General features: G+C 28.4%; 1 protein-coding gene across 1 annotated transcript; it reads right to left on the reverse strand.

Annotated features, from left to right (window-relative positions):
* Nucleotides 1–2504: 2504 nt before the first annotated feature.
* LOC145830084 (cap-specific mRNA (nucleoside-2'-O-)-methyltransferase 1-like) lies at nucleotides 2505–15259 on the reverse strand. Its single transcript, XM_082937972.1, has 18 exons — nucleotides 15159–15259; nucleotides 14841–14893; nucleotides 14575–14727; nucleotides 14190–14327; nucleotides 13822–13893; nucleotides 13383–13538; nucleotides 11385–11571; nucleotides 9825–9943; nucleotides 8584–8813; nucleotides 6898–7080; nucleotides 6561–6617; nucleotides 6037–6301; nucleotides 5271–5414; nucleotides 4776–4867; nucleotides 4383–4499; nucleotides 3959–4080; nucleotides 3317–3428; nucleotides 2505–3024 (listed from the first exon to the last, which is right to left on the reverse strand). Exons 1-18 carry the CDS (start codon nucleotides 15241–15243, stop codon nucleotides 2919–2921), a joined length of 2391 nt encoding a protein of 796 aa, XP_082794098.1. The 5' UTR covers nucleotides 15244–15259; the 3' UTR covers nucleotides 2505–2918.
* Between the last annotated feature and the right edge of the window lie 274 nt (nucleotides 15260–15533).

Raw genomic sequence — 15533 nt, forward strand, 5'->3', positions numbered from 1 at the left:
TCATTGTATAAGTCTAAACATTTTTTAGTGAAATTTCAATTTTTTAGATTAAATTACTTGAAAAAAAAAATTTTACTATAAATAGATATATAAATGTAGAGAGTTTAAAATTTAAAACAAAAAATTGAAAGAACTTCATCTATACTAACGTTTAAATCAAAATTTGTAAGTTCTTAACTTTTTCTGGCTATTTTAGTTTTAATTTATTTAAATTTAATACAGTAAAATAAATATTTTTTTTTATTACTACTTATATGTTTTTTTTTATTTCTAAGCAGAAAACAGCACTTTAAACACATAGTTTTTTTTGCTAAATATTGCGTACTTAACTGGGAGTGCATACCTAAGAAATGCGTACTTAAGCGGCATAATAAGAACAAAAAAAACTGTGAACCCCTTTTGAAAAAAGTCTAGACACGCCCCTGTTCTAAACTTAAATCGGAAACAAGTGCAAACACTCACGAAAGTGAGCACAAGATTCAGTTGATCAAGAGATTGAGACATAAATTAAGGTTATTTTTCTTTTGGCCGAAGAAAATTCATCTACTGAAGAAGTTAAAGTCTTGGTGGGACTCAAACAAGAAAAATACACACATCTTGCAAGGTTTGCAAGAAGGTATCTTTCGTCACCACATCTTCTGTTTATTCTGAAAGAAAAAACTTGTACGAACGAAAGCGATTGCTTTAAAAAACCAGCGAAAAACTTTTATTTCTTCATCACAACTTAAGAAAACAAAAATAGGTTTCATTGTAGCTTAATGGCGTTGATATGAGTATATGTTGTTTAGTAAATTTACTTTTTAACCGGTTGCTAAAGAAATGATTGTTCGTTTTATAGTTCAAACTTTTGTAAATAAAAGTATAATGTAAAGCTTATCATATAAAAAAAGTTTGATATTTTTTAAAGTATTGTAACATTTAATTTCTTTTACGTCATACAAGATACAAAAATCAAGTTTAGTCGTATAAGTAGCTTGAAATTTAACATTTAAACTGAGATTTCGTATAGGTAGATTCTTTTTTTTTTACATCGTTGTTTTTCCTAGTGTCAAATAAAATATTTAGACAATAACATTGTGTTTTTTAAAGAAAATAGTTGTATCAAACAATTTTTACAAAATAATGGTATTATAATACTTAAATTTAATAAGTTTGTTCTCAATTGTACTCACATAAAACTTGAACATTAAGGAACCTAATTAGAAGTAAGATCGGATCTGGCCGGATCCTAAATAGTGGATCCGGTAGATCGCTAGTTGTTAATATGTTTTTTTTTAATTTTAGGTACCAAATATATACATAACAAGTATTCTTATTAAAAATATCAAGAAAAGTTTCAATAATTTTGACCGAACGTGCATCTGTTTAAATCAGTTATTCAACATTCAAGGGTATATTATTGTAATGTTTTTTTTTAAACTTAAATGATTTGAGGCAGTTATGAATGATGATTAGTGTTTGACACAACTTATGCAAGATTTAAATATTGTTTATTGTATTATTTTATAGGCTAATGATCATCTTTAAGCTTGCTTAAAGATGACGAGAATCTCAAATAACTACAAGCAGCTTCTCTTATTACTCAAATAAAGTTGTCTTCAAATAATGGTTAAGTACTTAAAAAAAAAAACAATTTGACTTTATGAATCCTACCATAATCCACTCTCAAGTACAGCGTTTTAAATACTGTTATTCTATTTTAGAAATCTCTTAAAATAAATAAAAAACACTCGATTGGTTATCAAACGACAAAACTAAATACCTAAAATTTTAGGAAAACTTACAGCTCTGTATAAAAGTAATTTTCATTAAGCTAAGATTTCTTAAACAACACATCAAAACTATTAAAACTTAAAATTTTTTAAATAAAATTCAAAAATCAAGTATATAGTGTCTTTGAGTATGTATCACGAATACAAATTACTTGTTAAAAATCGTTGCTTACTTTAGGAAGAGTAAATTACAAAACTATGAATTTAATGAAGAATTATAAAAAGCAAAACAGCAACTAAAATATGGTATATATACTTAGGGTACTGCTTAAAAGGGAAATATTAAATTTTGAAAACTTCTTTGTTTTTAGACTTCAATGATTACCATCTGTAGAATCCTTGTAAATACTTACAGAAGTTGTCTAGAATTTTAAATATTCGGCAAAATCATCATTGCTAAACTTTATCAAACAATTTTATTACTTTTTAGATTTATACCTATGCATACTATTTTTTAATTAGAATGGTATAAATAGGGTTAAAATAAATTTATTATGAAAGGACAAATTACTTTGTATATTTGTGTTGCTTTAAGAAAAATTAAAAATTATATAACGAAATAAAAGTATAAGGTTTTAAAGAAAGAAAAAGCATTAAAAAGTCTTTTATTATAGTTGCCAACTTAAAAATAGTCAAACACAAATATTAAATGTTCCAGCAAATGTTACACATATAAATCAAGTAACTGCTATATTAACATATAAAAAGACATATTACAAAACTAACACTTTATATTTCTTAAAACACATTGCGATTGTATAACTTAAATAAATTAACAGTTTTTTATGAAAATAAACATACATATAAAACAGAGTTTTTAAAATTTACTTAAAAAGCTTTATCATTAAATTACATATTTAATTCAAAAATACATCTTTACACTGGAAACGTACTAATAAAAAATTAAATTCTTATTAACTAATGCTATGCAAATAAACCAGAACCAAATAAAAATAAAGAGACTCTTATGATAGGAAAACAGAATATAATTAATAAGTATAGTATAATCTTTTATTTTGTAATCAACGCTATCTGGATGGATTAGTCGGAATATGAATAAAATACAGGGTTTATTATTTTAGTAAGATTAAAAATTATTGTAACTTCCGAAAAAATGTTTGGATAAAGTAACAAGAACAACTTTCACTAATTATTCTTCATTACCCAGTCTAACATGGATTGCTTGGTAACGAAAGTCATCTCATCTTCGTCTTTATTCCACTCCCAACATAAGTTGTTTCTTGCGTTGTGTCTGTAAATATTTACTATTTATTTTTTATACTGACTATTCTAATCTATGTTAACTTCCCCTAATGATTTTTTTTTATTCGATGCTGTAGTATTAAGAAATAATTTAATAAAACTACAATAATAAAACTTCAGGACTAAAGTAGTCAGAAAAAGAAGTTATCCGACGTTTATTTAACCCTTTTGTTTATTAATTGTCTCTAGTGTATCAATTTTATTCAACAGTCGGAGCTAATACTTGTCATAACTCGTAAATGTAACTTGTGGTGTAAAAAATCAGACAACTAATAACTTACTTAAAACTGGAGTTCATTTTGGCATGATCAAATTCGAACTGTGACTCTTTTGATTTTGTGTTGTAGTAGTACAACTTCTGACTCGATCTACTGAAGGCAATAATCCAGGGATCTATAAAATCCCAATAGTAAGCAACAAAGTATACAAAAATGTTGACATAAAGTTAAATGTATAAAAAATAAGAGATCTAATTTAGAAAACATCTACAAATTTTTATTTTAATTTTATATTTACAGCAAATCGTAATTTATTTTTAAATACATTTTGTTTTAATACTTTAGAACTTATAAAGATTTAATGCAATCTGTAAATTTTATGAGTCAACTTGGTAAAAAAGTATAATTGAGTTTTGTGGATGTAATTCAAGTTATGTTTAGACAAAAAAAAAAAGTTTACGTGTATCAGTTACAAAACAACACTAATTTTATAAACAAATCACTGAATTCTAGAACTTATTTATAAACAGATCTTTAGAAAATAGTACTTTTGCTCTGCCAGAGTTCTTTGACCTAGTTTAAAACTATTTTTATAATGAATTAATAATTTTTGCAAATTGTACCTTTCATTTTAACTTTATAACAGCTGCAAAATTTGAACTTGGTAAAACAATTTGAACTGAACGTGCAAACAAGCAAACGAACCCTGGCAAACAGAAATGAACTTGACGGCCAACGCCTGATAGAAAGCTTCTTTATTCGAGTGTTTGTTGCTGCTGTCGAAGCAAGGCTTCGTTCCTCCTTGCTTCAATTTCTTCAAGCTCACTCTGTTGAGAGCTTGTCAATTTTATTAAATCATTATAACACTCTGTTGAGCGTACTGAGATTTAACTGTTAAAAGTAAAAATAATACGTGAAACTCTTAATACATATACGTGCTGTATAATATAAACTATTACAAAAGCATTTAAAAAATTGTTAGAGTAGGAGAAAAATATAATTGATTATTGAATTTGGATAAATATTAAACTTGGGAAATTGCAAACAAAATAATTAAGTGCTGAAAATAAACCTAGTTGATTTAAATCTAAATTAGCCACAGGTTACACTAATATACTGAACAGTTTACTTGTCAAATAATTTTTGTATATTTGCCGTTCTAAAGTATTTCTTGCATTTTATAGTAGTTATTCCTTTCCTAGTTGTTCTGAGGGATGCTTCTATCAGTAATTTAGCTGATTTCATTCTGTTGAATTCATTTTGTAAAATAACAAAGAAACAGTTCTGAAAACGTTATTAACTTAAAGCACTTAGTACAAGGAAGTAAAATATAAACAGCATACCTTATTTAAGTAAATTCAAAAATACTGAATGTTACTCTTCTATAGACTTTTTTAAGTGAAGAAAACAGAACTTAAAAGAAGAAAATTCTTTGGCTTTTAATTTTATAGTACGGAAGAAATAAATTTTACTACCTTAATTATATAATATATATATATATATGTATATATATATTGCTAACCTTTCAGGGTAGGTTTTATCACCGACATACTCGCCAGCAATGAATACAGCGTCAACTATATGAACCGCTTTCTCATGTCTTTGTCCCCTATCCTGTTAATTGTTTTGTTTTAAGTGTTTATAACTTGCATTCCTAAACCTGATTGTCTGTTAGATGTGGGAGTTATTTTACTTAACATTTAAACATTTACTTTCCGGAGGATTTAGTTCAATTAAGCTTTTATGCGAACAAAAATATACGAAAAAAACTAATGCTTTATAATCTTAGATAGTATAAATTTAAAAATCAATTTAAATACTAAAGCAGATATATGTAATATATTAAGCTACTTTTGAAAGTTAAATTGTGAAACTCAGTTATATACTGACAACAACAACGATATTTTAAGTAAAATCTTAATGTAGCGTTTTTTAACTACTGACAAAAACTCAAACAAGTCTTTACATAATGCAAAAAAAAATTCAACTAACAAAAAGTACAACGTTGACTACAAACCTGACCCTTGAGCTCCTTAACAACTTCAACGAGCAGGATTGTGTTCCTGGGAAGCTCCAGCTTGAGTTCCATTTCGGCCTGGTTCACCCACCTGCCTTCCATGTCACCGTACTGCTGCATCGTGTACAAGAACACTTGTCTCCTCTGCACAAACACATTGTTGCGTTTAATACATGGTTTGAATTAATCTACTATTGTACATGTTTATAAGTAAATAAGCTGAAAACACTAATTTCTACTACGTCTTGACCAAATAAGTTTATCTTTAGTTTCAAGGAGCAGTTTGAAAACTACAACCAATTTTACCAGTTTATGAAAACAGTTATGTCTAATGAAAAAATGTACAGTATTTCGTTTTTATAGTAGGTTTTCAATTCAATACTTATGTAAAAACTATTAAAAAAAATTTAGTTATAATTCAAAATTTCTGTAAAGGTTTTTAAATTCAAAACTTTACAAAGCAGTAAAATATCAAAGTAAATAAGATGATACAATAAGTTTAAAGAACCTTAAGAATAATTTTTAACACTTAATTCATGGATGAAAGATTACTTTGCAACCCAATAAACACTTCAATCCTTTTTTTAATCAAAACCACGATGTAAACTATTAATAAAAACGAAACTAAAGAGAAAGTTCAAGCTTATTAGACAAACTTATACAAAATAAATATTCTTCTTTCATTAAAGTAGAACAGTGGCTGCAGTTATAGTAAAGAATAATTTCCATAATATATTTAAGATAGACAGTCCCTAAAAAAACTCACGCCTCTGCTGATGAGCAAGTGAGGTGTCTGGCTGCCTGTGACGTAACAATAGTGGTTGTGGATGGTGCCGACCTGACCGGTGTTTTCCAGCCTCTTGCGCTGAAACACTTCTACTGGCTGAAAACTTCCCAGCTTCTCGCCGCACAGCTCGCCGAAAAGTTCCCGCGCCTGCATCTTTGCCGGCTCCCTGCGGATCTGATCGGGGATTTCCCATTTCTGAAGACATTTTTCTCTCACGTCCGACTGCCGCGTCTCCTTCAAGCTCCTGGGTGACACAACAAAAAAGTTTTTTTGATTTAATTATATGTTTGGACTTTTAATTTGCATAAATAAAATACGAAAAACTAAAAAATAATTGACCTCAAACTTTAAAAATATTTTTTAAAACAAACCTAATATTGAAAATTTAAATACATTCTTTTTTTCAAGTATCATTTGACTTTTAATCAAAAAATTAATTTTAAAGTTCAAAATTAAAAAAAAAAGTGCAATAAAAGGATTAACAAAATCAATCAATTTCTAACTTGTCTCTATAGTATGCGTGGATTTTTGACAAAGCTTTGCATTGTTCATCAGCAATTCTGTAGAAAATGTGGTATTTACTTAAGCTTTTCAAATTTACTCTTTACATTACACCAAAAACATTAAATTACATAAATGTAAATAAATAAAATATTTATTAATAAAGACAAACTGAAAAGGCGTATAAAAAGATCTTTTTATATGACTTTCAGCAAAAGTTCAAATAATCTTATCAATTAAACATTGTATTTGTCACTAAAGTTTTAAAAAGTATATTCATTACACTGTGAATCAAACAAGTTCAATGCAAAGCAAACAGAAGAACGATAATCAACAGACGTGGTGTTGGAGCTCTTCACGTAGTTGAAGAAGTCGACGTCTTCGAGCATGGACTCCATGGGAAACACGTCGGTCACGTCCTCGTCAGTCTGCTTCAGCTCGTTCATCTCGTTGTTTACGTGCAGCAGGTACTCGCTCATCAGCCGCTGCTCGTCGTCCCTGAACCCCGAACACACCACGTACCTGCGTGATAATGTTATTTGAAACATGACATGTGTGAAATATCGCCGTTTGTATGTAACACAGAATTTTTTTTTAGTTAAAAAATTTTTTTTGCCCGTCATTTAATTAGCATATTTAGGTGATGAAAACCTTGATTTGAGCTAAAGTGAACTGATTTTCAGAGTAGCTTTTGATAGAGTAAAATCTTATAACGGTTATAGACGTTATTGAACAGAAGTTGTTTTAGTGTATTGAATATAAAACTGTTTAAGCAAATATTAATTTCAAAAAATTTTTATATGAAAGCTTTGTATTCGCTTATATTTTTTCACAAAGTTAAAACTAAAAGCAGTAAAAGAATTTAGTTCGGCAATTGTTTTGACAAAAAAAAGAGGCTAAGAGCTTTGAAGTGCTCTTAAATAAGATTAGGATATAGTTGGCGTAAATTATTAACAATATTTACCTAAATATTTACTAAAATTCACATGTATTTGACAGCTATTCAACGGCCTAAGGCTGATAAACTCATGGATATACAGCACATTTGTGCTATTTTTACTGCAAACTTTATAATGCGAAAACCTATAAAGCTACTCGATAAGCTTTATTTATAGCCTAAATATGATATAAACGTACTTTATATTGAGATAATCTGAAAAATATAATAAATTAAACGTGCCAAGAATAATTAAAAACGTTTTTTTAATAATATTAAAACAAAATAATATCATCCTTTAGAACATATTTTGTTGAATTTGTTAGAACTTTTAATTTGACTACAACAATAAACAAGTAAGATTATTGCATTACCTACGAGAACTTTCTTCTAAAAATAGCTGGCCTACAATATTTGAGCGCGGTTAATTATTTGTTAAGTTGATGACGTATGTATTTTTGCATTCCTCAGCAAACCTACTTGACAGTATTCTGTAAGCTCAAATGTCAATTAATATGCCATTCGTTGATGCATTTTATTTACACAACGAAAATATTCATTTATGGCTGAACTTTGTATAACATACTTTTATTTTCTTTATCTAAATACTAGCTTTCACAAAACAAATTTTTTTCTAAATAATGTACTCAAGGAAATAATAATTTTTACAAACTAGTTCTTATTTGATTTTACAATAAAAAATTTCATAAAAATTAAAGTATATAGCGCTGTATAAAGATTAAAAACTACGTTTTGCAGCAGCCTTTTCAGTTTTTAGTGTATTAAAACATTTCTGGAAACTTTTACATAACATTAAATTTTGTTATCTAAAACAAAAATGTTTATTTATAGCAATTCTCAATAAATACTCAATACTTTCACATTCAATCTGGTTAAAAAAAATGCCTTGAAAGAAAGCTCAGTGAACTTATATTTATCCTAATGTGAAAAAAACTAACCATTTAGTATATTCATTCATAGTTTTATTACAAACGTTAATTTAATTCTTCAAAAAATATTTACAAAATTATATTAGTTTCCCTAACATACACGAAAACCAATCTTCAGTTTCAAAAAAAAAAAGCAACCTTTCCGAATTTGCGGGCCGGCTGGTGACCGGCTTGAGTATGGTGACTTTCGTGAAGGCGATCCGGAGCAAGTAGACCATTCCCACCGTGAAGGGGGTGAACATGTCGAACAACTTGCACATGAAGTTGCCGCCCCTCCTGCATATCAGGCACGCGGTGGCGAACTGGCACAGCACCAGCTGCTTGGACAGTATCTCCTGGATGTTCTCCTGCCCCTGCACCGAAAAGCCCTGCCGGTGAAATATTAAATGAACGCTTGCTTTTTTATGATGGGTTGCGTTAAGTGGCGCGTGGCGAATCTAAACTGTAAAATTAGAAATTGAACGTCAAATAACTTTATGACCAGCATAAACTTATTTTTGGAAATTTAAATGTGCTTGCAGTCCAAGGGTATGCAGAGAGCCGTTCAATAATAAAAAACGGAAAACGTTAACATGCTTTTTAATTTGTTAAAGTAGCAGTAATAAATTTGCTGATTTATATTTTATAAGTACTAAAATTGTATTTCTGTTAAAAGTAAATATCGTTAAGTTTAATTAACATTCTTAAAGGCCCAAAATCAAGGAATGTAATGTATAATTATTTTGATAGCAAGCGCAATAATAAGTAAAATAATAATACTAACAAAAATAAGTAAAATAATAAAAACTATAAGTACAATAATACAGTAAGTGAAAAAAATAAAACGTAAATGATAACCAAAAGATTAAAAAATATCTTATACTTTATAAGTTTCTCTTTAGTATTGTAATGTGACAAACTTGAGCTATATTTTAAAAATAGCATTTAAAAACAGATTATTAAATCAAGCATTAACACAACGGTTTATGAGGAAATATTTGGACCTTAATAAAGAGAAGCACATGAATAATGTATGAGCTCAACAAATAACTTTGAACATAATGAGCTGATTTGGATAAGTTAGTGCATAAATGTTTAGCTTATACTTAACAAACAAAAACCGAAGCCAAAACAATGATTGATTTTTTTGTGGCTTTAGCAGCACATAGAAAAAGTTTTTGATATCGAATAACTAGAATGTGCAATGCATTCCCTCTCAAAAATAGAACTTGCAGAAATATTTGTTTCATTTCTTAAGTAGAATTTTTAATGTAATACATACTTCAATAACGAACACTAATAAAATTTTCAAGAAAAATTTTTTTTTTATTTTAAGATACATTAGACTTTTATGACGTAACTACAACTGATTCTCATAAAAAAATATATTAAAAACAAACCCCATCGGCAGTGCAAGTGTGTACTCCTTTGTTTTTAGTTCTTTTCATCACATATTTAGCGAATTCCTGCAAATTCTCCGTGTCTGTGATGTCTCCATTTCCATCTATACCACCTTTTCCTAAATAAATTAGTTTTATTTAATGTTTTTATTTAGTTGTTAAATCGTTTGGTTGACCATTTGAAGCACTTTTTAAATTTCTATCAAATGGTTATGTATTATATACAGGGTTGCCACTCGTTTTTTCAAAAATTTTTCCAGGTTTTTAAAAGTAAACATTTTTGGGTCTATTTTTAGTTTTAATTTAATTTCTATAAAAGAAACTGTGTTAAATAGTACAAACACATTTAAAAGATGCTTTAAAGTTATTTTAAATGTGATATTAATAAAAAAAAAATTTGATGATGACAAAAAAATTTATTTTTATAATAAATCTTTTGTGTCAAACTGAAATTTTGGTACTAAAAATGTTAAAATTATTAAAAATTCCAGGTTTTTCCAGGTTTATTTCAAAATTTCTCAAATTCCAGGTTTTTCCAGGTTATTTTTGCCTAAATTGTCGAATTCCAGGTTTTTCAAGATTTTTCCAGGTTTCCAGGTAAAGTGGCAACCCTGTATATATATATTAGTTTAGGTTACATATAGTATTTAAATTATTTAATGGTTTAGAATTGATAGTTTTTAACTAAGTGTAACAATTTTCGTATATTTCAGTCATAACTCAAAACGTACTGGAATTACTTTTAACTATACAAATCAACCTTTAAAAACAAAATAAACTATAAAATAATAAAAGTTACCGATGAAAAATGTAAAAATTCAAATTGGAATTAATAAAAGCGCGAAAATATAATCAGTGCTTATATGTATTCTAACAGCAATTTTTCATGTGAACAACATTTTCTAGTTAATCATTTATTTTTGTTAGCACAGACAACTTTATGGCGCTTTGAAAATTCCAAACATATCTAAGTTGTAACAAGTTTAAATTGTAAGGAGAATAATCATTAAAAAAATCGTTTTTAGTATACAGAGCTGACTTTTATTTAAGTATTAGTTTTAGAGTTTAAGAATAAAATTGAGTTTAACTTTTGTAATAAATAACTTAAAAAATAATTTAAAAGAATCACACATAAAGTATAAAAGGTGCGATTTGTGTAAAAATGCGCGCTTAATACGTTTGGTGACGTGTGATAATAGTATTTGGCTGGCTGTTTCCTGTTTATCACTTTACTCAGTATTAAAATAACAGTCTGTCATAAAAACTGCAAGTTTAACTTGTGATCTAGCGTGAGAAAATAACGCTATTCTTTTAATTATGTGTAATATCTTATTGCAGATTAACTACTGCAGCTAAAAGAGAAAGTCCAATGCACTAAATTTATTCAACAGTTTCAATGTTGGAAAATACTACAAAAACGTTTCAAAAGATAATTAGTAGTGGAAAACTTTATAGTAATTTTCACATTCAAAGATTAGCAAAAATTTCAAAAATCTAATAAACCTATTTCACTGATTTCAAATATAATAAACCTATTTTTAACTCAAAAGTAAAACAAACCGTAGTGGGGCTCGAAAAGCTCGCTGTTGGTCGAGTGGAAGTCGTACAGCTTGAAGTCGTTTTTCCCGCGCAAAGTGAACCCAAAGCCCTTGGCCTTCCACCCCCTCCGCCACAGAATGTACTCGCTAAAGCCTCCCGGCCCGGCGCAGACGTCGGCAAAGTACAAAAGCTCCGACGACGTGATTCCCTGCGAAACAACGAAAGTTTTTTAAAATGAATTTGCGGTGGATTTTTGTCATCACGAGCGTGTTTTTGAATTTCAACAATGTAAATCGTAGCGCGTGGAAACACTTCGAGCTGGCGTAATTTTTTTCGTGCAACAAGTCATTTACGGTTTTCGTTTGAATATGTTTTTCTGAAAAGGTAGCGTAACCGCGAAAAGAATTTATTGACAAAAGAAGAAAAACACGAAACGTTACAATCATGTTGTGCTATCTTACAATTTTTTGTTTTTTTTTACTGTAAAAACAACTTTAGGCTATAAATATCAAAACGGCTTACTTAATGTCTCGAGTAAAATAAGGCTATTGTTTTATAACCCAAGCCATTTGCAGACAGTAAATATGACTTAAATAAACCAAAAATAATAAAAAGCTTAACATTAATTAAAAAGCAATTTTTTTATAAAGTGTTAAAGAATAGCGCGGATTGGATGCGTTTTTATTGCCATTGTTATAATAAAAAGGTAAAAACTTTATTGCATAAAACATTCTTTTACTAGAAAGTAAATTTTCGTTTCAATTTAAAAAAGCATATTTCAACATCACAAAAAATGTGTAAGCATGACTCATTTGACATAAAAATAATGAGATTTTCTAAAAGATAGGAGAAAAGTGTTAGCTAAATGGATTAAATTATACTTCATATTACTTTTTAAAAATACTTCAAAAAATACTGTAACCTTCTGAATTAATGCAGTATTAAAGGAGATCAAAACGCCTAATGCCTGTTTTAATTATTTCAAAGCGTCAAGTTTTAACATAGATATAAACTGCCAATCAGGTAAAATATTCACCTATTAAAAGCTGAATGCTGAACAAGGCTGCTTTTATTGTTGACAAATGAGTTCAGTGCGTACTTGAACTTTAATTAGCTGCGCATTATACAGCCAAGCGGCAAGGCTGACAATTAATCATTATAACTATAATTAATATCAAGTGCTTCAACCTTTTCATTTTGTTCGTTCGATTGTGATAAACTATTTGTTTACTTTAAGCAGATGTACATAAAACAAGTCGCACGATATTAGAAAATTCACATATGTTTGCCTAAAACCATGGTTTTGTAAAAAAATGTTAGCAAATTAATTTTTCTCTTGTAGATTTACTTATTGGATATATATTGTAAATTATACATAGAATCTAATAAAGTAGACTTAATGCATTAATTTGAAAAAATAAAATAAGTTACAATTTAATTGTTCTAGGTTATTAATCAAATTTTAAGCAAAGACACTAACTAATATTTGTCGATTGTACATAATAAAAATATAAGTATGTATACAATAATTATGTATCAATATATACACATACAAAATAGTAAATACAATACAACTTCTGAAAGAAAAATATTTTAACTTAAATGTTCTTTATTTCTAAAACAACTATAAAGTAGTTTCAACAAATTTGAAGAAGCCAAATTTAAGCTTCATTTTTATTTCTTAATAAAAAGGTTATAATATTGATTTTCCTAATTAATATCAAAGTTTTGTACTTTAAAACTATCGAAATCTGTTGACTTTATACATTTTAAGATAAACACAAGCATATATAACTTTGAAGTTTTTTAAATTAAATTTTACTACTATACTTAAGTTATACGGATCTTTCAGTTTATATATAAAACGTATTTTTTGTATAAGTAATAACACTAAAACTGTTTCATCTTCATAACAAAAAAAAATAACGAGCATAAATATAAACAGTTTAATTTTAATAATTTCTGTAAAAATAACTTTTTTATAATTTCATTAAATATAACGTAAATAATACAACAAACTTGTGGGTTGGTGAACATGTTATCGAACAAATGGTCGATGTTTGCCATCTTCATCGCGGCACGGTTCTGAAAAAGCACCCCTTTTATTGTTTCGTACGGGTTGCTACGGAAACGGGCCCCTCGCATCTCATTACCCTCCAAATCGTCAAACACGTTCTGATTGGTTAAAAAAAGTAATGAGTAAAAAAGTACAAATTATTTAAGTTTAAGTCATTTATAGCTGTAAAGATAAATAATGTCTTTTTAAAGTATTATGCAGCTTATTTTTTTGGTTATACTAATACTGGAGATATAAAAGTAAACTAATGCTATAATACGTAAAATTAAAACTGTTATGGTTAAGTATTTTTTATAAAGTATTTTTTGATGAATTCAACGATTTGAAGTTTGAAAACTTGACTCCACAGATTAGTTAGTGTTACTGCATAAAGAAACTCACTTTACATTGAAGAAGCTTTTGTAAGAGATTTCCTTCGATAAATTCTATTTCGTCATCTATTTTCGTTTTTCTCTGAAAGTTCATAGAGTCAAAACATTGTAAAAAAAGATCTTCTCTCAAATAAAACGAATTTTATTAATTACATTCATTTGAAGTAGATTCTTGAACTTAACACTACTTATGTCTGAACAGTGAAAACACAAAACAAAAAAGTTGATTACATCAATGAAATGAGATTAATACTATAAACTAATAGAAAAACTACATTAGCTTATTAACTTTAGTTTAAGCCGACTCGTTTTACGCTTTAATATACTGTAGGAAGTACTGCTAACAAAACTTGAAAAATTAATACGAATTTCTCTTACTCTTCCGATTTGATACCAGTCCTGACTGGGATTCAAGTCTTCGCCGACGTCTTCAATTATCGGCAGCCACTCGTAATTTTCCATCTCGGAAGGCTGCCTCTCTGTGCGCCAATCCACTATTTCCTCGGTATTTTCAACCTGGAAGTTATACCAGCTGATAGAAAATATAAACCATTAGTCAGCAAAATAAAATCAAGCTTAGTAAGACATACAAATATAATGTACGGTTATTTCAAGTTTAAGCTGAAAAACGTACTTATTTTCTAATGAACTATAAAGTAGTTTAATGAGAAAAAAGCTTTATTTCTAGTTAATACCTTTGAAACAAAAAATACATTAGCTTTAAAAATATTCATTTTTTAAACTGTTTACTTATTTCAGTTACCTTGACGCGGAGACCGAGACCCCTTCTTCCCTTCTGCTTGGAACTTTCCACGATGTCGACTATTCCCTGTCCCTCCTTGCCAAGCCCGCTTCCGTCCTTGTACCCCATCATCCGCATCATCTTCTTCGCGTTGCTGCTGTACACCGGAGCGTCCTTTCAAAATTACTAAAGTGATTGTTTGATACTACTGTGGGTAGAATTTTAAGTAATATTAGATAAAACGCATTTAGATTGTACTTGAAAAGATGAGCAGTCAAAAAACATACCTGCTTATTGTAATCTGTGGCTTCATTTTTTCTGGACAGTTTTGCTTTTTTACCTGCAAAAATATCATCATGAGTTTTGTAACAACAAGTTAATAGTCTGCTTCTTCAATTTATATTGACGGAATTGCTTTACATTTTATATTTAATACTTTAACATACGGTTGATCGTTTTATTTAAAAAATCGAGGTTCCTAGCAACTGGCATTGTAATCCTTACTTAAGGTTTTTAAAGTGTTTACCCCATAGAGCTTTAAAAAAAATCAAATCAAAAACTGCAAAAATGATCAACGCGTTTGTAGTGTAATTAAAACCACAAACTTTGCAACTGTTCAGCATCAGTTGGATTGTCATAATTAGATTTCCGCTTTTTGTTCTTGGATGGACCTGGTTCGTACGATTCCATTTTTATTTTTTAAACTAAATTAAAATAATCTTGAGTTAGACGCACACCACATGTAAAGTTGTTGTGTAAAATAGAAGAAGTTTTGTAATTTTATCACGTTTAAAAAACTAATATATCGTTTTCATGAAGACAGGAACTATACTTAATTGGTCCAAAAACTAAAAAACAATATCAAATTTTGATATAAATATGTAAGAAAATAAACTTACGAATAATGTTAGAATTAAATTTAAAAAAATAAAAAAAATAAATTTAATCTCCTTACTAAACTTATTAAAATTTTACATATA

The sequence above is a fragment of the Thalia democratica genome, chromosome 2, assembly GCF_965202585.1.
Source record: "Thalia democratica chromosome 2, ktThaDemo2.hap1.1, whole genome shotgun sequence".
Classification (NCBI taxonomy): domain Eukaryota; kingdom Metazoa; phylum Chordata; class Thaliacea; order Salpida; family Salpidae; genus Thalia; species Thalia democratica.

What these genes read in the sequence shown, in the direction of transcription:
- LOC145830084 (XM_082937972.1), bottom strand. Translation starts at nt 15,243, where the DNA reads ATGGAATCGTACGAACCAGGTCCATCCAAGAACAAAAAGCGGAAATCT. An exon ending in ACTGGTATCAAATCGGAAGA is followed by an intron (nt 13,894 to 14,189) that starts GTAAGAGAAATT and finishes ATGAACTTTCAG; the next exon opens with AGAAAAACGAAAATAGATGA. An exon ending in AAAATGAACTCCAGTTTTAA is followed by an intron (nt 3,025 to 3,316) that starts GTAAGTTATTAG and finishes AAATATTTACAG; the next exon opens with ACACAACGCAAGAAACAACT.